Genomic DNA, 22,500 nt, shown 5'->3' with positions numbered 1-22,500 from the left:
ATCAGTATAAGGTGTATATATACTGCAGACTTCCAGACAACTGCGAAGGTTTGTAAATGGATGCAATACTGGGAAAATCTGACTCAGGAGCTAAACGTACTGTCTGTCTGCAGACAAGTTACTTTTGAGGTAGGTGGAGTTATGGCTTCAAAGCAGAACAACAGCAACAGATCCACTAAATAGTGATTACATAAGAGATTTATCACAATGACAGGAAACCTTCTACCTCCTCAATTGTCCATTTCTTTTTTTGCTCTCCTCTAATGACGCCTCCCCAAACCCTCAACTCCCCTCTCCTCCCCTCCCCTCCCCTCCCCTCCCTCCTCTCTTGGCTTTGCTTCTGCCTTTAAAGGAGAACTGGGTCTCTCTGGGCGTGCTCTCTCTCTTTCTTTTTTTTGAAGTAACAGAAAATGAGGCTAATAAAAAAACAATATATTGGACTATTTATTTTGTGTAGGAACACATTCCGCTCTATAAAGAGGTGTAATGGCATTTACACAGAGAGGGCCTGATTCACAAAGCCAATAGCAGATTTAAGAGCAGTGTGCCTTAGCGTCAGCATGGGGCCCCTTCAGACAGGGGCCAGGCCAGATGGCTCCAGTATTCGATGGGTGACAAATCCAAGTACCCAAGAAAGTTTTATAGTACCAGGCCCTCACATGCACTGGAGCACTGATCATTCACACACACACGCACGCACACACGCGTGCGCACACACACACACACACACACACACGCACACAACCTCACAGAATGTGGTGTGTGTGTGTAAGAAATAAATACTTAATTAGGCAGAAACTGCAAAGCCAAAATTATCTGAAGAACAGTCTGTCAAGCGTACTTTTTCAAACAGAGAGCAACAGCATGCTTAACAGTTCCACGGTGAGGACGCCACTGGCAAGATTTACACGGAGAAAAAAGATAAACGCGACGACCGGAATGTCCCTCACTCACCTGCTCAGGGCTCATTTTCTGCAGCTCCGCCTCCCAGGTGTCTTGTTGGCTGCGGTGGTAGGCAGAGGGCGGAGCCAGGTCCTGCAGGATGTGCGGGTCTCTTTCTTGACAAAGGGCCGTGAGATGGCCGATGTAGAGCCTCAGCTTGCTGCGGTTCTGATTGAGGTCTATGAGAGGGGCGATAATCTGGGGAGGGGGGGGGGGAGACGTTAACAACGATCAATCCTAATCCCAGCGCCTGGCAAAAGAACCTGATGGTTCTCTGTGACAGTTGCCTTTGATTATTCGGACAAAAACGTGCATATTAGAGATTTCCGAAAAATAATAGACTAGGGCTAGTAACTCTGTTTAAGGAGTCAGGGCATAAAAACAGTGCACATACTTCAGTTCATATTTGACAAATTTAAAGGAACTGATTTTACTCCAAAACAGTAATGCACTGTGACACAGTGTAAATGATTTCAGATGAAGAAGAAAAAAAAAAAATCATAACATATTACAGGATAATAAATCAAAATTAAATCATGTAAATTCTTCATGCAAGAGAGAAGTGGAACACATCCAAGCCAAAAACATGAGCATATATCTTGTTTAAACGTGATTCGTATGCATCGTGCTCTGTAGGTTTAAATCATCTCATTTTATGGTAAAGCAGCTTGGCTGACGCCTGTTGTCTTTTAAGGCTGCTCCGTGAATAAAGATGACTTGGCTTGACTTGGCTACCCTTCCCAGTGCATGCAGGCAGTGGGAAAACATTCCACACCAGTGTGCACGTCTTATAAACGTCCTGCCGAGACCATATGGATACTGTATATTTGAAATTATAGGAGCCTTGCACAGACCTGTGATACACAGAACCCATAGAGGACACCCGTACACGTCTGCTATACATACTGAGGCAATGCACGCACTCGGTGTGTTGGACTGCCTCACTGAGCTGTTATGATGAGTGAGGTGTTGGCAGTGGTGTTGGCAGAGAGAGAGAGAGAGAGAGAGAGAGAGAGAGAGAGAGAGAGAGAGAGAGAGAGAGAGAGAGAGACCTTAGCATAACTATACTCTTTGTAAAAAAAAAAAAAAAAAATTCATACAGTAATATTTAAGAGCATGCTCCCAATTTTTTGAAATTTTCCCCAACCTAAAAAAATTACACTCTACACTAATACACCCACCACACCTCTCACTGTACAATAATGATCCTTATACTATTAATCAGAGGGTGAATTATACGGAGGCAGTTGGATGGTCAATTTAAAAAAAAAATCAATTTACAATTCCAGGTAAAAAAAGATTACAGGTTTACAATTACAGATACATATACATCTGTAATTGTAAACCTGTAATCTTGGTGTGTGTGTGTGTGTTCGTATGTGGACCCCCTCCGAATTGTTCTTAATGGATTCCGGGAAGGGGGGGGGGGCAATTCTTAATTAATTCTTGGGTCAGACCCATCCAATCCTGTAATTAGAACCATGCTATTAATATATTTACTGTTAGCGTAAGCTTGTCTTATCTAGTTTATTGTAATACATTGTCACTTCTTTATTTTTCCTGTATTTATTCCTGCTCCTAAGAGATGGAGTGTCACACGTTCTACACATCTCACTATTGCTTTTGGATTGCAACACTTGACCCAAAGCTGCATTCTGAGGGCCCAGTTTCTCTGAACTTCTGCTTCTAACGTGTGAGAAGAGAAGACTGAGTGAATCTTTCCTATATAAATAATCTCACAGAGATCTGAAAACAAAGAAGGTCATAAAGAGGCAAGCGAACGCTCCAACTGCTGGGAGTGCGTGCAAAAACAGAAACACCAACAGTTACCTGAGTGTGGTGGAGAGCAATCGGGAAGACTGAGTGTGATAGAGAGTGAGTGAGTCAGGCAGTGAGAGAGAGTGAGTGAGAGTGATGGAGTGAGAGTGAAAGAGAGAGTGAGTGGGTGAGAGTGAGTCAAGGAGCGAGTGTGAAAGGGTGAATGTGAGTGTGGGTGAGTGAGAGAGAGAGAGAAAGAGTGAATGAATGTGAGGGTCTTTTGCACCACAACGTGTGAAAACCAGTACAAACGACTGTGTCCACACACTTTATTAATTCACATTACCCCGCGCATCTTTACTAGGGCAGAACGTTATTCTGTTTTAGCGCAGCAGGACTCTGGGATCCTCTCAGGTGGAGCCTGGCTAGAGAGAGCAACTGAATAAGAATGAGTGTGAAGACAGAGGAACATCAAAACAGAGAGACAGAAAGGGAGAAGTGGGGAGGGAAAGAAAGAGAGAAAGAGCGCGAGAAAAAGACAACGACAGGCTAGTTGCTTCCATTAATTTTGTGTCCTTGGAACCACAAGTACTATATATTTAAATGACCATACAAGCATCAGTGAGTATCAGCTATTTCTATTAATAGCACAGACTACGGGAGTCTACTACCTTACATGTGCTGACGGGGAAACTGGGAGGAAAGACTGTTGACCACCTGAAAACTCAGCACCATCTGCTCTATGGCTGATGCATAGGGGACCTTTGGAGATCGACTGGCAGGCAGAGACAGAAGGGGACGAGTCCCGAAAATGACGGTCAGATTGAGGGCTTCTTGTACACTGTTACTAAACAGTCACCTCTTATAAACTAGTTTGTTACACTGTGAAATCAGCTGGGTGCAAACATCTCTGCCTTCGCAAACATGCCCTTCTTCAGCTTCCATGGTGAACATGCCTTGGGAAAGCCCAGTAGCTTCAAGCGCTGGAGTGAGAACTCACGGTCCGGTGTTTTATACAGACGCGCGCCTCCTACCCCAACGCTCCCGTACTGGCTGTCTACCTCTGTGTGTGAGTTCTCCCTCTCTCTCTCTCCCTCCCTCCCTCCCTCCCTCCCTGTATACTCATACTCTAGTATAGCACCCAACATCATTTATGATTGACTAGGAACATAAAGTGCCTAAAGTGCTTTCAGAAAAGGCCCGACAAAGGATGGGGTTTGGTTCCACTTCCAGCCCCCCCTCCCCCGGAAAGCAAACGGACCGCGCTGCTCCTGTGGAAGACAAATGTCCTTCAGAGTGCTACGCCATCCATCTGACTAAGGCTAAGCTAAGCCATGGCGGGACTCATGTCCCGTGATAAACAGCTTCCAATCAGGGTGGCCCAGCGTGGCTTCCATAGCACCTACGGTGGCTCCGGAGGCGGGGTGTGGAGGTGGGAGACTGCTAAATGTTAAGACGGTGGCAGTCGGTCTGGCGTTCGGCTAGCTCCATATGAAGAATCGAGGTGGGGGTGGTTCTGTCGACTGGATTCTGTCATCTGTGTTTTGCTAATGCCGCGTTACTCTGTCACGTTCGAACAGTTGGGTGGTGGAGCAAGGCGTCTGAAGTCATAAATAATACAACAATAACAACAACAAACATTAGGCCCAAGTGACAGATTTACAACGGGGGGCGGGAGACTTTCTCCCCGTTCAAAGCACCGTTTGTCTCCTGTGTGCTGTGGATGGTACAGGCTTGTGTGGGACTGTTCAGGGTGTGTACAATGTCCCGAAACGAGGATGATGCAACAGCCTTGTCTGGTCAGAACTGAATCTATTTTTAAATTCTGTGCAGTCTTCCTCTCAGTGCCTTCCTGTCGGTGATGGATCGCCATGGGTAGAGATTCCTCCATTACGCTTTGGTCTCGAGTGGCCACAGAGCGCGCCGTGTGTGCATGAACCGTATCCCTTAGATACAGGAGATACAGGCAGGGAAGGAGAGGAGCGTTTCCTGTCTCATTCCTCCAAAAACAAAGGTTGGGACAACAAGCCATCATCCCTTAGTTCCTGGGTAGTGATGTCAGGAGTCATTAGACGGGAAGAGTCAGAAAGCGCTTCGCGGGTCTTCCGATGGTCGGACCGAAACCTGTCTTGGGGAGGTGGGGCGTATTGATGTTGAACATTGTCTTTCTCTGCAGTAATAGAAACTCTTCATAGTAGTTGCTAAGGCCCTCTCAAATCTCAGCGTCTGGACTCCAGCTTCAGCTCCTCCGAGAGCCCACACTTGTCTGCTTCATTATGGCCTCTCTAAAAGAAGCTGTCTTCACTGGACGCTGAATAAATGTGCATGCCTACACAAACCTGGCACCGTCATAACTCGAGCCTTGCCCCCACCCTCTCCAACGCCCACGAGAGAGCCGAGCCGACCCCTCAACGGCCGTCCCGCCAGCCCACCCTCTTCCCCTCTCATCAATCACCCATCGGTTCATCAACTGCCATCCGATACCCATGGAAAGAAACAGCCGTGCGGATCAATGCTGTCAGTCAGAGGCTCCACCAGAGAGAACCCACTGGCTTCCTCCACATGGCATCCAAAGGCCCAGAGACGAGGGAGCCCCAGCGCAACGGTAACCCAGCTCGCAACAGCATGCGTGGGGGAAGGAGGGGGAGATGTGTGGGGTACAGGCCTACAGGCAGAAGCACATGGTCTTGCTATGCACCTTGTATTTTGGTATCCACTTACATTCACACATTGCGGCTCGGGGTGGGTGGGGGCAGGGTGTCTAGAAGCAAATGACAAACCAAGGGGGTCTGCACAGTTTCAAATCTGCAGCCCACTGACAAGGCCAGTGTGACCAACATCATAAAATGCTTTTCAAGAAAGAGGCAAGTCTCCTTCACGCCAAGACAAAGAAACAGCGGGGGGGGGGGGAAACACTACCATGAGAGAAAAATGGCTGCCAAGCTTTAAAGCATACGTGCACACCCCCCTACCCACAACCACCCACAAAAATGCTACCCCCTACCAGTGTCAGCACAGAGCACAGATGCACTGTGGAGATTAAGAGCAGGTGAGTTGGTCTGTCTTATCTCACGTGACCGGCTCTGTCTGTCCACAGCGCCTCTCTCTGCAGCTCTCAATATTTCTCCGTAACCTTCTTCCCTCACACACACACCCTCATTCCTCTGCACTTCACTCACACACACACATACACACACAGACACAAAAAGCAGCATTCATTTTTAAGAGATGCGAGATTTATGCGCATTATGGTTCCATGGCTGTAGCGTTTTATGAACCTAGAGCCTCGTCACCTATTTATGCAGGCACTTTATATGAATGCTATTAGATTTATACACTTGGGTGTGTGTCTGCGTGTGTGTGAGGGGGTTTTATGGCCACTCGTGTGCAGGCTGGATTTCCCCGTCAGTGATTGGCTAACAGAAAGAGCAGGTCTTTAACAGCTCTGCAAGAGGACAGAGAAGCCAGGCCAGGTTTGTGTTGACTCTGGAGATGCAGGCAGGGAAATTTCAAACTAACTCCCAGGATCACCTGCACAGTGACGTTTATACAGACCACAAAGGCTGCAGCCAAAGGACTGAGTTCCATTCATAGTTCAAGTGTGTGTGTGTGACTAAAAGGTAACAGTAGTCTGCCAAAACAAGAATTATGTCCTTGAAAGAGGAAGAGCAGTTGTTTGGGGTTAAATCTTACCCCTAGGAGGGGGTTAAGTGGCAGGGGGGTTATAACCCTTGTGGTATTAAGGTGGGCAGACACAAAGAACTGAAACTGGTCAAATCAAGGCATGAAGTGAGAGTTTTGTCCACTGAGAAGTAGAGAGAGGAGGAGAAGGGCATCTCTGAAACATCAACCACACCAAGAGACGCTAGAGCGGACTGTTCTCGCACAACACACTGCGCATACAGCACACAGTTAAATAAACCATACAATTAGACTTGCCATACGCATAAAGAGAAGAGTTTGATATTCACTGTTTACTTAAGCATCTTCCTTGGGCATATTCAATGGGAAAAGCTTTTCTTTCAAACCATTCTTAATTTATTCTTGTCTGTGTGTGTGTGTGTGTGTGTGTGTGTGTGTGTGTGTGCGCGCGCGTGTTTCATGTGCCGTGTGTACCGGTTCCAGATTCTCTTTGACATGTCTACCCACCCTGCTACAAAAGGACCCCTTAATGACTTATATTCACACAAAATTCCCATGAGCACTTAGGAGACACTGGCCTCTGCTTCTGGAACACATCAAGACAGAGCAGTGGGTAAAGATGGACAATGGGGCGTGCTCTTGTGCCAAGGTCAGGGGGCTTCCTTAGCGCAGCACTCATCACCGTAAGACCTCAGTGGAGCGTTCGAGGAAGGAAATGAAGAGAGAAGAAACAAGTGGATGACACCTCTGTCTGGAGGGGGGGCAGATGAAGATGCATGTAGCAGACCCGCACAACCTCAGAGGGTGTGACGCCCTCAGCTTCAACACGCACGTCTCAGGGGATGAGCAGGGTTTACACACAGAGGAAGTCGGAAAATGGGACTCAGTGGGGTGCACAAATCCAACACACACACACACACACACACACACACACACAGGCTTGACCTCCATCACAGAATGAATATCATGCTGAGTGGCAAAGTCTCTGACAACTGTAAAGCACAAGTCAGGGGTAGCTGATGCCAGCAGGCAGTGAACTGATGATGGTAGAGGGTGCTGTCCAGAGTTAGAGAGACTGTAGTGAACTGGTGATGGTAGAGGGTGCTGTCCAGAGTTAGAGAGACTGTAGTGAACTGGTGATGGTAGAGGGTGCTGTCCAGAGTTAGAGAGACTGTAGTGAACTGGTGATGGTAGAGGGTGCTGTCCAGAGTTAGAGAGACTGTAGTGAACTGGTGATGGTAGAGGGTGCTGTCCAGAGTTAGAGAGACTGTAGTGAACTGGTGATGGTAGAGGGTGCTGTCCAGAGTTAGAGAGACTGTAGTGAACTGATGATGGTAGAGGGTGCTGTCCAGAGTTAGAGAGACTGTAGTGAACTGGTGATGGTAGAGGGTGCTGTCCAGAGTTAGAGAGACTGTAGTGAACTGGTGATGGTAGAGGGTGCTGTCCAGAGTTAGAGAGACTGTAGTGAACTGGTGATGGTAGAGGGTGCTGTCCAGAGTTAGAGAGACTGTAGTGAACTGGTGATGGTAGAGGGTGCTGTCCAGAGTTAGAGAGACTGTAGTGAACTGATGATGGTAGAGGGTGCTGTCCAGAGTTAGAGAGACTGTAGTGAACTGGTGATGGTAGAGGGTGCTGTCCAGAGTTAGAGAGACTGTAGTGAACTGATGATGGTAGAGGGTGCTGTCCAGAGTTAGAGAGACTGTAGTGAACTGATGATGGTAGAGGGTGCTGTCCAGAGTTAGAGAGACTGTAGTGAACTGATGATGGTAGAGGGTGCTGTCCAGAGTTAGAGAGACTGTAGTGAACTGGTGATGGTAGAGGGTGCTGTCCAGAGTTAGAGAGACTGTAGTGAACTGGTGATGGTAGAGGGTGCTGTCCAGAGTTAGAGAGACTGTAGTGAACTGGTGATGGTAGAGGGTGCTGTCCAGAGTTAGAGAGACTGTAGTGAACTGATGATGGTAGAGGGTGCTGTCCAGAGTTAGAGAGACTGTAGTGAACTGGTGATGGTAGAGGGTGCTGTCCAGAGTTAGAGAGACTGTAGTGAACTGGTAATGGTAGAGGGTGCTGTCCAGAGTTAGAGAGACTGTAGTGAACTGGTGATGGTAGAGGGTGCTGTCCAGAGTTAGAGAGACTGTAGTGAACTGGTGATGGTAGAGGGTGCTGTCCAGAGTTAGAGAGACTGTAGTGAACTGGTGATGGTAGAGGGTGCTGTCCAGAGTTAGAGAGACTGTAGTGAACTGGTGATGGTAGAGGGTGCTGTCCAGAGTTAGAGAGACTGTAGTGAACTGATGATGGTAGAGGGTGCTGTCCAGAGTTAGAGAGACTGTAGTGAACTGGTGATGGTAGAGGGTGCTGTCCAGAGTTAGAGAGACTGTAGTGAACTGATGATGGTAGAGGGTGCTGTCCAGAGTTAGAGAGACTGTAGTGAACTGATGATGGTAGAGGGTGCTGTCCAGAGTTAGAGAGACTGTAGTGAACTGGTGATGGTAGAGGGTGCTGTCCAGAGTTAGAGAGACTGTAGTGAACTGATGATGGTAGAGGGTGCTGTCCAGAGTTAGAGAGACTGTAGTGAACTGATGATGGTAGAGGGTGCTGTCCAGAGTTAGAGAGACTGTAGTGAACTGGTGATGGTAGAGGGTGCTGTCCAGAGTTAGAGAGACTGTAGTGAACTGGTGATGGTAGAGGGTGCTGTCCAGAGTTAGAGAGACTGTAGTGAACTGGTGATGGTAGAGGGTGCTGTCCAGAGTTAGAGAGACTGTAGTGAACTGGTGATGGTAGAGGGTGCTGTCCAGAGTTAGAGAGACTGTAGTGAACTGGTGATGGTAGAGGGTGCTGTCCAGAGTTAGAGAGACTGTAGTGAACTGGTGATGGTAGAGGGTACTGTCCAGAGAACTGCATGAGCAGAGGGACAACACAAAGACCTAGACATGACGGGGGGAGTGAAACAGACAAAGGAACAGAGGGAGAGAAAGATGGAGGGAAGGAAGATGGGGGGGAGAGAGAGAGAGAGAGAGAGAGAGAGAGAGAGAGAGAAGGTAAGCAAGAAAAACAGAAGCCATAACACTTTTCCATCCATTCCTCTTCACCTCCAGTGCGCGTGCTGTCCATGGATGGTTAAGTGTTAAACGAGCTGGGAGGTGTAAGATTGCTCCTGTGGGAGGAGGCAGGGTGCTCGGCCTGGCACAGCTCTTTCCTATCAGTCCTAAATCAGGCCAGCAGTGTCCACAGGGGGCCCAGAGGTACCCAGCAAGCCCCGTGCCTTCCAGGCTGAGGCGGGGAGGGTCGCGGGGGTCTGTGCAGAGTGACAGGGTGGAAGTGAGAATGCAGCATCTGGGTCTTATTCCTGCAGCGCACGCACAACACACGCAGGCATACAGCTCTTACGGCACGGTTTAAAGAACGCAAACACAAAAAAACAAACAAACTCACTTCCTGCTGGTGCTCAGCGAGTGTGACACCTTAGAGAAAAAACAGGGGGGGTGTTGTACCAGATAATTGGTAGCCCTTATAATTTCACATCCACCCTTCCCTCACAGAGTTTTAAACCACACATGGAAATCACCACCATGTCTGGTACAGTGATCACAGCTTCAGTGTTTGAGTGCAGTGAGCGTGAAGCAGACTAGATATTACCCATGTTAAACATTATATACACTATATATATTATATGCTATCAGCCATTTAGTGTCTCTTGCTAATTCTCTCTCTCTATCTTCATTTGAACTCTGCAATGTTTTATGGGCATGAATGTCAAAAGTTAAAAGTCCTGCAAAAGCAAATTCAAAAAAAAAAAAAAAAAAAGCAGAAATAAAACAAACATGTACAGTATTTACGAAATAACTAGTTAACAGTTATGACCAACTACTTAATAATCACCGGATGTAAGGAGATGCCACGAATCTGGCGGCTCAAATAATCCACCCAGTCTTCCCCCCGAAGGTAAAGGCCAATGTCTTATTACTGTAATCAGAAAGTCAGCAGAGACGGTGCAGATGTTCTTATGGAATAGTTTTCTAACTGATTCATGTCTGGCACTGTTCAGCAGTACAGATCTAACTCCACCTCTCCCAGGGGCCAGTGCCTGCTGTTCTCTGGGCAACCAGGTCTGCCTGGGACGGTCCGGTTCAACGGCTGGGCCGTGTTCAAGTCTGTACACTGTCAATACATTCCTTAGGTTTTGTTGTTTTTTTTGTTTTGTTTTTTTTTGTCTTTCATTTTGGTCAGAAAGAATGATAATGTGTACTCTCCATTTAGGGGCAAATAGCATTGAAGTTTGGGTTGTGTTTTTGTGGCTTCTTTCCAATATGTGATGTATTTTTGTTTTTCATTGGTTGTAATTTGGATGGGTCTGATTGCTTGAGTATGAAGTTGCTGTTGTCCTGTGCCTCTTTGGCGTTTGTAATATAAGTGGGTTTTAGTTTACTGAGCCTTAAAACCAGATGGCTAAATAGACTCCTTTCTCTCTCAGTTTTAACACTCTTTTGAAATGTTAATGGTAGTGTGCTAATTGTACAGAATTATTCTCTCTCTAACACAGGTCTAATTTGTCGGGATTTTCCACTGTTCATTGTCATGGTTTGTTAATTTCATCGTATTGGTTTCTCTTCCTCATCTGGAGAAGAAACGCCGGCGGGAGAGGTGCCCGTGGGAAGTGCTCCAACGTGCCCGTCAACAAGTTCTGCAGCGGCGTCCTGGATCAGCGGGGCCGCAACAGACCTGGTCCTGCACTCTCATCTACCGTGTCCCGCAGGGCCCCTCAGTTCATTGGGTTTCAGGGGAGGAGTAGCAAACTGACTTGTTTTTATATGCTTATTTATAATGTAGGATTTCACAATTATCCAAAAAAATCAAATCAAATCACAAATCTACAGACATCTTTGTGAACAGAAACCACAGTTGGTTCTCCCCACCTCTGCCGGTAACGCATGTCTAAAATCGTACTTGTGTATTTATGTGTTTTGCTGGCCAACCATGACTGCATGAACACTGCGTTAAGAAAAAGCTAACAAGGACGGAAAAACAAACTCTCTTTCCGTGCTCTCTCCAGATCCGGCTTTGTGATTCTTCACGAGAAAGAGCACCAGACATGCGGCGCTTTCCTGAACTTTCACTGTTTTCTTAGTTCAACCCAACCAGCTCCACTGGTGAGCGCATCCTCTGACATCACTGACATCCAAGAGGGAAACCGGAAACACAGATGAACCATTAAAATCTATTTTTCCTGAGTGATGCATTCTGGGATACCAAGCCAAGTCGTGCGGCTTGGTGAAGGCCTTAAAAAAGCGGCACACACTCCTCAGCTCTGAAGCAGACCAGGGCAGACACAATCCCACGCAAAAGCGTCGTTGCGCCCGAGGATGAGGGAGGGGTGGGGAGGAGGAAGAGGAGGACAAAAACTGAAGGAAGAAGATGCACATCAAAGCATTGAAACTTTCTATCTAAACTCACGGAGCAAAGCACCAGGAGGGCCTTCAGGAGTGTGCAAAGCAAAGCTAGCTCCATGTTGTCACGTGATTAAGGAGATGAAATCAACACTGGGTAGATTTCTCTGCTATTTATAGATGCAGGCTGGAAATCTGAAGGATGCGAAAACCGAATGTTCAAAGAAATGAAAATTAACCCCTAAAATGAAATGGCAAGTGTACATGACACACACACACACACACACACACACACACACACACACACACACACACACACACACACACACACACACACACACACACACACACACACACACACACACACACACACACACACACACACACCCCAGTGTGCATGCCATCTTTACCCAACTTGGCAGAAGACCATTCAGTTCCTCTAGGGGAACACATACAAGCTGTTGCACAGCCAGCCTGCTAAAACAGAAGTGACAGGGCATGCTTAGCCTGACTGATGTTAACCAGGGGTCCCTTCCCAGGATCCCACGGGGAGAACTGCGAATCTGAGCACTGAGAGAAGAGAGCGCCATTGTGTTTTTACACTGCACTTGTGGGCCCTCTCATGTGAGCTCATCCCATATGACGTGATCACTGCACTTCTACTGCGCACTCCGCCGTCTCCGCTGAAGCCTTATCCAGCGTCTGCTGCGGGGGGGAAGAGTCCTCTGACCACACGGTTGGATAAAACCATCTGATTCAGCATGGACCGTCATCAATCTGTCATCAGAGGGAGTGTGTGGTTCAGATTACAGATTAGATAAAGCACTGTGTGTTCTGCAACTCTTGGGTCAAATTTACTGATGTCTGTCAGCTGCCTGATTGTATCGTCTTGTCCTATTGGTCTTGCCTGCCTCTCTGAAGACTCCACATCAATGAGTGTTACACAAGTCCATCATTTTCCCATTAAATATGCTGTTTTAGACATCACCATGAATGAGTCCATTCTACTGGGTACAGGAAATGGCCAATTCACTCATTAGGGTCACTGTCAGTCTCCCCCAAATGAGGGTGGATATAGAAAGGAAGGCAGAATCGATGCGTCACAAACTATAACCCCCCCACCCCGAAACTCCATACTCAGTAAGGGCCCCAGTGCTGTCTACTCTACTGTCTACACTAGGCAAATGCCAGAACCAGAGGCCAGTTTTTATATTGAAATCATATGGAAGCAGGAATGTTTTAACAATGACCCCCTGCGTTTTCCCCTCCACCATGTGTTTCCAATTTTAATATAATTAGACACATTTGGACTGGACCCACAAACGGGGAAAGAGAATAAACTGGAATAAACAATGCAACTACAAATGTGAACTGCAAGGAAAAACAAGCACTTTAACCTCATATTAATGACTATAACAGAGCTGTTATAATGCTCCCTTTCTAACCACTGGGCTGTTTTCTCACTGAGGAAAAAAAACAAAAAAACAAAAAAGAAACTGTACTCCAAGCGAGCAGAGGGGCCTAATGTTCCTTCACAGCTGGGCGGGAAATGTTTTAATGTGGGGAAGTGGAGGATGGATATACTTATGAGCTTCAGCAGAGGGCAAACAGCAACCAGTCCAGCGGGACGAGTATCCACCGACCCTAGCAACAGACGATGGCCAAGCACATGAAACCACTTCACAGTTTTCCACAGCATCGTGCTGTCCAAGCGTTTAGTAATGTCTGGGGCCGCCAACATGAGGTGACAGGCCAACAGTGTCCTCGTTACTTTTCTGTTTCGCGTGGCTACTTGCTTTCTGGTGTGGTCTCAAAATGTGAGTCACTTTCGAGCTCGGTGGTGACAAAAGGAGCTGCTAACTTCATGGAAGTCGTCTGAAGTACCAAACCGAAGATTCAGAAGAAAGGCCGACTGTGAGGGAAACGGAAGCCGGGACCCACAAGAAGCTCTCGTCTCCTGTGGACACCTAGCAGGATGAACACCTCAGCCTTATACACACAACCAAAACGAGGTCCGCGACGGGACAAGGCCTTTTCGGAAGAGAAACGAAATCCAGGATCCATGAGCAGATCACTTCTCTCAGACACCTGCCAGGTTGTACGTCAGAAACTGGCCGTACTAGGCTTCACAAACAAACAAACAAAAAAGTAGTAGTTTTAAACAGACCAGGACAAGGGCCAGTTATAATTCATTCAAATTGTGGAACTTTAGGACAGTCTTTGGCAAAACCAAACCACTGACCAGACAAAAGCAGAAAACGAACAAAACAAATCCCCAAACAACAGCAATTGGTCAAAACAAACAAACAACAGCCATTGGTCAAAAGAAAATATCACACACAAACCTATAGGAACACAAACAAGCTCACAGCAGAACTTGGATTGTAAATCTTCTACTGGCAAACCATCTCAGGCTACAGAGATGGCCCATCACTGATCACAGGCTAACGAGTCAACAACCGGTTCCAGGGTTGCGCTTTATGGGCTGCGGACATGGAAAAGCAGCGATTTCAACTAGGCTGAACCACCTGCAACCCCAACAAAGACAAGACCAGAGTCCAAAATGAAATGATTACCGCGCCTAAATCACGTGTGTACGCATGCAAATTCCACATCTGGAATACGGCTCACAGCAAATGGTTTCTCTTTGTGCTGGCTCCGACAACGATGGCACGGCTCCGAGATCTTCATGGTAGACGTCATTACAGGTTTCCTCAAGTCATATGACTAACGAATAGTGAAATTGACTCAGTAATACACAGAGAACACAGGAGGCCACAGGAGTGACAGAAGTGTAATTCTGAGCTTCATTTTGGGAAACATCTCAGCAGGGCCTTTCTGTGTCTTACTGAGACTGCTGGATCGTGTACAAACATACAAAGAGGGGTTTGTTACCTGAAATAAAACAAGCTGATTTTTAAGCAGCCATTTTGGTCACAAAAACAGAGAGAAAAAGACAGACAGACAGAAAGAGAGAAAGAAAGAGACCTACAATTTTCCTTTAATCTGTTCTGCATCTAACTGCACACACTGTATATGAGTATTACTGCATCTGAGTGTTCATACAGTGGCTGATGGTTGGACTCCATTAGCATGCTGGCACCAGCAGGTCAGAAGGCTTCAAATTAATTATTGTTAGTAAAGTAAACGTGCATTTAGAACCAACCAATGTAATTTTGGGCTGTCGTGTCTGTTGTCTGTCTGTGTCTGTCTGTCTGTCTGTCTGTCTGTCTCTCTCTCTCTCTCTCTCTCTGTGTGTATGTGTGTCACATTGATGGAACATGTGCTTCTCACATGCACAGAACAGTTGATCTGCTTCCTCAGAACCATCCATCAAGATTGTCAGTGCAAAAATTAATATGAGAACATTGTTGTCTTTTTGGCAAGCGAAAAAAGGGGAAAAAAAAAAAGCAGTGCAGAAGACTGACAGATGGGTTGATTTGTATTAAAGCTGTCTGTGTAAGACGGGAAAGGAATTAAAAAAGCAGTGAGCTGTCATTGTGATGAAAATTATGAATCAGAGTTCAGAGAATGATGGGAGTATACAGGCGATTCAGTGATAAACTGTGGTGATTTGAGGCTGTGCGCCCTTGCTATAGATATAAACGTCTCGGAAAGAAACTACGGAGTGATGAGAAGGAAACATTCTCTAAAAATTAACAAGAATGTGGCTTTGCTTGCTTGGGACATCACAATGACAGTATATTTACAAACCCTGGTAAAAGGCCCACTGAACATCCAACAGAGAGAAAGCAGTCTTGGACAATAACATTTACACCAAAATCACGAACACAAAGAGAAAACACAGACTGGATGGGAATAAACAGATGAAATGCAAACAACATGAGATGACCACAAAAATGACCTCAACGCAGAAAGGAAAAATAAGAAAGGAGAGAAAATAGCAGTTAATGCTTACGTAGTGGAGGATGATGCAAGAGAGGTGAGAAAGAAACAGAAACGAAAAGGTGACTGAACTGCATTTGCCACCGGAGGCGTTTCTCACCCGTCTGAACAAAATGGCGGCAAGAGGGCGTCTGATTGGCTATGCCCAAATGCCCTCCTCATCGTCCTATTGGTTGAAAATGAGTGCACAGGACGTCCAAAGCAGCATGGGATTAGAAGGAAGAGTTAGTTAGCAGGAGAGACAACGTTCGAATGATGCGCTGATTAGTTTAATATCCAACTACATTTGTTTAAGGGCCATATCTGGCCACCGCTTATGGAGATCTATAACAAGACAAAACATACAAATAATATATACAAAGCACACAATCGTTTATTTAGACAAACTGAACTAAACGATCTGCCAGAGTGTGAAAAGGAACCATGTTCACACCCAACTTTGTAGATTTAAATGATATGCAATATATATTTCCCCAAAAAACTATTAAGCCCTGCGTGAAGGTGCGTGAAGACACACTAGTGACTGTGCCTAGAATCCCTCAAGTAGGACAGAGGGAACAGAGCAGGGTTCAGACTATAGAAGTGTGACGGCCCGCTGGCTGACATGCATGTTTCTCTGGTTTGAACAGCTCTTGGGGACTCTTCCCAATCTATGCCATGTCGCCTCTGTATTTCTGTACTAATACTGCGATGGCAGAGTTTGGTCTCCAGTTCCGATATGTTCTTATTTGAGCATATTTGAGGATGGAGCTCACAGAAAGGATGTGTGTCATGTGTGTGTGTGTGTGTGTGTGTGTGTGGTGCCCGTGTTCCTAGTATTCTAACATTCCTTTTTACTGGCTGTTTAAAGAGCTCGGTAGCTCTAAGTGTAAATGGGCTCCCCTAAGCAGTGAGACGATGTATTAGGTGTGCAGCGTTCTGTGTTGTGGTCTCAGTGACTGATATACTAATTTCTGGTTGTGAAGCAGTACTGCATAACTGACTGAACTCCTCTAGTGTCTCTACAGAAATACATCACTGAGTTAGTGGGGAAGAGGGAAACTAGTGTTGATGTTTACTGGATGAACAGGGAATTTGGTGGAGACAGATTCTTGCATAGTTGTACCACTTTTTCTTCAATTGCTCACACTGGCTGTATGAACCTTAACTACGGACAGTCATTTAATGGGACGGAGCTCTACAGAGTTATTGTTCAAAAGCAGCACAAATAAACAAAAAGATCAAGTCTTATAAATCCATCCAGTGATTATGGATGACCTAAACAAACAAAGCCATATAGAAGAGCATCTAAGTGTGTGTGTGTGTGTGTGTGTCTTATGTGCTCAAATAATTTTAGGTGCCCTAATATGAAATAATAATAGTAGATAGTGGTGTGGAGGAGCAGTGTTTTATAGGATGTGAAAGATGTAATTTCCTGTTGCTTATGTTTGGCCGTAAAGACGCCCTTGTAAACCAAGACGGGGTTTTCATGGCTAAATCAAACATTACAGACAGCCAGGGCTTCAAAAACAGCATGAAGGAAAAACAATAAGAGTAGACGGGAAAGAACAAGAGAAGGAAGAGTGTGTGTGAGAGCCACTCAGGGAAAGTGCATGTTTACAGCACTGCACTTTTAACTCGGAATTTTCAGCACCACACTTTATATTTTTTTAATTCTTAATTTATTCGGTCTTTATTTAAAATCTATTTGAAATTTGCTCCGTTTAAATAAACTGTTTTTAATCTTCCCTTTTCAATTTAATTCAACTGTCAACCTTTATGTAAATCACACTGAATTGCCACTGTGTATGAAAAATGCCATGTATGAATAAACTTGTCTTGCCCAAGTTTGACCAGACGAACACAAGGGCAGAGGGGTGTGGCATGGAGAGAAAACGACAGCGTCTGTGTTGTCTGGCGAAACCAGAGACGGTGTCCTATTCAGACACTGGACGTGGACATGAAGGAGCTACTTCACTCACCTGGTCTGGAGAGGGTTTGTGGTTAGACTGGACAGGATGGGAGGAGTCCTTGAGATGGTCGTCATCGTAGTTATCAGACATCAGCTTCATCCGATTCTGCGTCTGAATAAAGGGGAGGAAAGTAGAGGGGAAAGGAACAGTTACTGCAGAAACACACACACACACACACACACACACACACACACACACACACACGCACGCACGCGCGCGCACACGCACAGACGCACGCACAGGCACGCACACACGCACGCACACACGCACGCACACACAAACAGAGCTCCGCTCATACTCTCAGAACTTACACTAATTCTGACTCAGAGACTCCTACTGACGACAGGCTGACCTGGTCTGACTATCCACGCCAAAGCACCGCTGAGATCAACTTGTACGACTGCGCAAAACTTCACGGACATCTCCAATACATCTACGGACATGTGCTTTGTTCAAGTTTACTTTTATTTTAAAACAGCTCTATTTTGCAATACTTTATTTACGTGTATTCTCTGTTCTGTGCATTCTACCGTAAACAGTTCAGTGCATCAGTATTTTCAGCACGGTACATGTACACTTGTTAAGACAAATTCCTCCCATGTGGAACACACCCAACAAATAAAACTGATTCTGGATTCCAAACGTTTCGAATCTCCATGGGATAACTCAATACACATGAACCCTTCGTGCCTCAGGGTGGTAACTAAGGACCAGCATTTGGCTCTCATACCCCAAACACCATCCTGATGGGTAGCTTACCTAAGCAATTCTATTTTTACTATCGATTTTGGGTTCGAAGCTCATAAGAGAGCAGTGGAAAAATGTTAAAGACAGAAAGGGCTGCGAGAGAAGAGAAAGCTAGGCGGGACACGGAGGGCGCGCATAAACATGAATATGCATGAATTCATTAACTAAATGTGCAACCACTCTTCGAATAAGCAACCGACAATAAACGGACAACAGATGGGTTTGAGATTGGCTCTCGGTGAGAACGTTCTGATGCACTCTACAGCGAACGTGTTCTATAGGCTGCGACATCGCTACAGGTCGTGTACCTTCTGGGCATCATCTGACCTGTCCCTCTTGATGAGGCTCACGTGAGCCAGAGTTTCTCATGCAAGACCACAAAGAGGTGTGTGTATTTTCTACAGCTAACAGAGTGTGTGATTTATACTGCCAAGCCAACCATGCCTCTCCGTAACACGAACAAGAAATGGAATTAAATGAATAAGACATTAATGTCAAATGAGATCCAGGCGGCGCCCCACCCTTCCGGGATCTCGGGAGTTCCCGGCTCATGCATCCCCACCCTGAATGTGATGGTTGGGCTCCTTCTGTTTAGTTTTTTCGCTCGCTTTCATGCGCCATCTCTTAATCTCCAACTCTCTCCTCTCTTCCCTCTCGCTCTTACAGGGTTGGCGATGGGAAACCTCGTGTTTAGACACGGTGGCCTTCAACACGGCCCTGCGCTCTCTGAGGTCGGTAATGGAACTCAAGGTGTGGTCATCAGGTGCACCAGCCACGGCCAGCAGAGGGGGACAGCCTGAGATTAGGGGCCGGTGGAGGGTCTGAATCTGCTCGTAGCTGGGGCATAACTCTGGACGACCGGTTGTCGTTCTCAGCACGTTTCAAATCTGACCCACTCTTGCAGATTTCTCCTTTGTAACATACGAAGCATTCGGCCCTTTCTCTCACAGGAAGCTACACAGGTGCTTGTGCAGTCGCCTGTAAACTCAAAGCTAGACTACTGCAACGTGCTACTTGTTGGTCTTCCTCCAAGAGCCATTAGGCCTCAACAACTTATCCAGAATTCAGGAGCACGACTGGTCTTCAATCTCCCAAAGTTCACACGTCACTCCAATGCTGCGCTCCCTTCATTGGCTTCCAGTACCTGCCTACATCAGATTTAAAACCTTGATGCTTGCCTACAGAGCCAAAACTGGACCAGCCCCTGCATACATGACGTCAGTGGTTAATGCCCGATCCGCACGTTAAGCACTCTGAGCCTCAAGTCTGGCTCAGCTTGAAATACAATGCTTCAAGTCTCATCGAAGACAAGCATCGAGACTATTCTCTGTCCTGGTTCCTAGATGGTGGAACGAACTTGAAGACCCATCTTTTTGTGGAATATTTAAATAACCACTGACCCTGCTCCTATGTTGACTAACAAACTCTAGTCCTTATTGTAAGGTACTGTTTATTGCACTGATTGTTGACTTCTAGGCATCAGCATTGATGCCTGTATTTAAACAGTATTCTAGATCAACGGTATCTTGGACTCTAACCTGTTGGCTAGGATGTATTCTATGAGTAAAGGATGTATTCTATGTATTCTATGAGTAAATGACAAAAGCTCTTTTGTAAGTCGCTCTGGATAAGAGCGTCTGCTAAATGCCGTAATAATAGAGGGGTGCAGGACTGGGAGAACTGTGCACAGGCAGGCATGGTGGACTAGGGAGCACAGAGCAGGAGAGAGAGAGACCAATGGCAGCACAGAGCAGGAGAGAGAGAGACCAATGGCAGCACAGAGCAGGAGAGAGAGAGACCAATGGCAGCACAGAGCAGGAGAGAGAGAGACCAATGGCAGCACAGAGCAGGAGAGAGAGAGACCAATGGCAGCACAGAGCAGGAGAGAGAGAGACCAATGGCAGCACAGAGCAGGAGAGAGAGAGACCAATGGCAGCACAGAGCAGGAGAGAGAGAGACCAATGGCAGCACAGAGCAGGAGAGAGAGAGACCAATGGCAGCACAGAGCAGGAGAGAGAGAGACCAATGGCAGCACAGAGCAGGAGAGAGAGAGACCAATGGCAGCACAGAGCAGGAGAGAGAGAGACCAATGGCAGCACAGAGCAGGAGAGAGAGAGACCAATGGCAGCACAGAGCAGGAGAGAGAGAGACCAATGGCAGCACAGAGCAGGAGAGAGAGAGACCAATGGCAGCACAGAGCAGGAGAGAGAGAGACCAATGGCAGCACAGAGCAGGAGAGAGAGACCAATGGCAGCACAGAGCAGGAGAGAGAGACCAATGGCAGCACAGAGCAGGAGCAAAAACAGCAAGACAGCTGCCAGGCGGCAGACAGAGTGACCTCAATGGCGTCGGATTTTAAAAGATGCAGATGGAGATGATAAAAGGATGAACAACAAACAAACAAACTGGTGCAACTTAGTCCAACACCTGCTCACGCACATAAGCACTCAGAAACAGAAGACCCTCACACGAACAACAAACTCAGCATGCACAAAAAGATTTGGGTCCAAAACAAAACAAACCCAAACAAAAAAACAAAGTTTCCATGCAGGAGATGAAACCCGTCTTCCGTCTGTTAACAAGACGCTTGGTTCCAGATCAAAGGAAGCAGTGAACGAGGAGAGGCCCCCCCCCCCCCCACCAAGCACTCAGCAGCTTCGCACCTTCCCAGTGGGCCTCGGAAACCAGCAGTTTCCGCTGCAGAAAACAGCGGTGAGACAGAGACTCTCGGGTGCGAGGCGCACTGCGGCGCACTCAGCGCGTCGTGGGTCTGTGCTCGCTGCGCTGTTGTGCAGAATCAAGCCCTTTCACTGCAATTTGTTCCACGCGCTCCAGGGCTTTTACTGTCTAGGATTTAGTGCTAGTCAAGTCTAACACTCTCAGACTTGTACGGGAGTCCCTGCGCTGGAAGGAGCCCGCGGAAAAAGTGCGGGCTTGAAATGGAAGCGTAGAGGAGAGGAAGTGAGGATGTGGGGCAAGACGAGGGGAGAGGAAGGAGTTTGCACAGGCAACAGCAAACGCTGCGTCACTCATCTCCCAGCATGGATGCACACACGCACGCACACACATATACACACACACATATATACACACACACACACACACACGCACATGTACGCACGCACCTGTACACGCACATGTACGCACGGACGCACGCACCTGTACACGCACATGTACGCACGGACGCACGCACATGTACACGCACATGTACACGCACGGACGCACGCACATGTACACGCACATGTACACGCACGCACGCACGCACATGTACACGCACATGTACGCACGGACATGTACACGCACATGTACGCACGGACATGTACACGCACATGTACGCACGGACATGTACACGCACATGTACGCACGGACATGTACACGCACATGTACGCACGGACATGTACACGCACATGTACGCACGGACATGTACACGCACATGTACGCACGGACATGTACACGCACATGTACGCACGGACATGTACACGCACATGTACGCACGGACATGTACACGCACATGTACGCACGGACATGTACACGCACATGTACGCACGGACATGTACACGCACATGTACGCACGGACATGTACACGCACATGTACGCACGGACATGTACACGCACATGTACGCACGGACATGTACACGCACATGTACGCACGGACATGTACACGCACATGTACGCACGGACATGTACACGCACATGTACGCACGGACATGTACACGCACATGTACGCACGGACATGTACACGCACATGTACGCACGGACATGTACACGCACATGTACGCACGGACATGTACACGCACATGTACGCACGGACATGTACACGCACGGACATGTACACGCACATGTACGCACGGACATGTACACGCACATGTACACGCATGGACGCACGCACATGTACACGCACGGACGCACGCACATGTACACGCACGGACGCACGCACATGTACACGCACGCACGCACGCACGCGTACACGCACGCACGCGTACACGCACATGTACGCACGGACATGTACACGCACATGTACGCACGCACATGTACACGCATGGACGCACGCACATGTACACGCACGGACGCACGCACATGTACACGCACGGACGCACGCACATGTACACGCACGGACGCACGCACATGTACACGCACGGACGCACGCACATGTACACGCACGCACGCGTACA

At 47.2% G+C, this 22,500-nt stretch overlaps 1 protein-coding gene across 10 annotated transcripts in view; it reads right to left on the bottom strand.

Annotated features, from left to right (window-relative positions):
* The window catches only part of erc1b (ELKS/RAB6-interacting/CAST family member 1b), a 170,281-nt gene that overhangs the window by 13,829 nt on the left and 133,952 nt on the right, over nucleotides 1–22,500 (bottom strand). For 7 of the 10 annotated variants that reach the window (XM_035527781.1, XM_035527782.1, XM_035527783.1 and 4 more), the window contains 2 exons: nucleotides 17,591–17,692; nucleotides 955–1,140 (listed from right to left, as the gene is read on the bottom strand). In XM_035527781.1, coding sequence (XP_035383674.1) covers nucleotides 955–1,140; nucleotides 17,591–17,692 — 288 coding nt within the window. Of the gene's footprint in view, nucleotides 1–954; nucleotides 1,141–15,729; nucleotides 15,796–17,590; nucleotides 17,693–22,500 lie in introns of those variants that run through there. The other 3 variants (XM_027020550.2, XM_035527788.1, XM_035527789.1) reach the window with 1 other exon arrangement.

The sequence above is a fragment of the Electrophorus electricus genome, chromosome 7 (genome assembly GCF_013358815.1).
Source record: "Electrophorus electricus isolate fEleEle1 chromosome 7, fEleEle1.pri, whole genome shotgun sequence".
NCBI classification, from domain to species: Eukaryota; Metazoa; Chordata; class Actinopteri; order Gymnotiformes; family Gymnotidae; genus Electrophorus; species Electrophorus electricus.
Note: the sequence above shows the minus strand (reverse complement) of the source record. Positions and strands in the feature narration are given on the sequence as shown.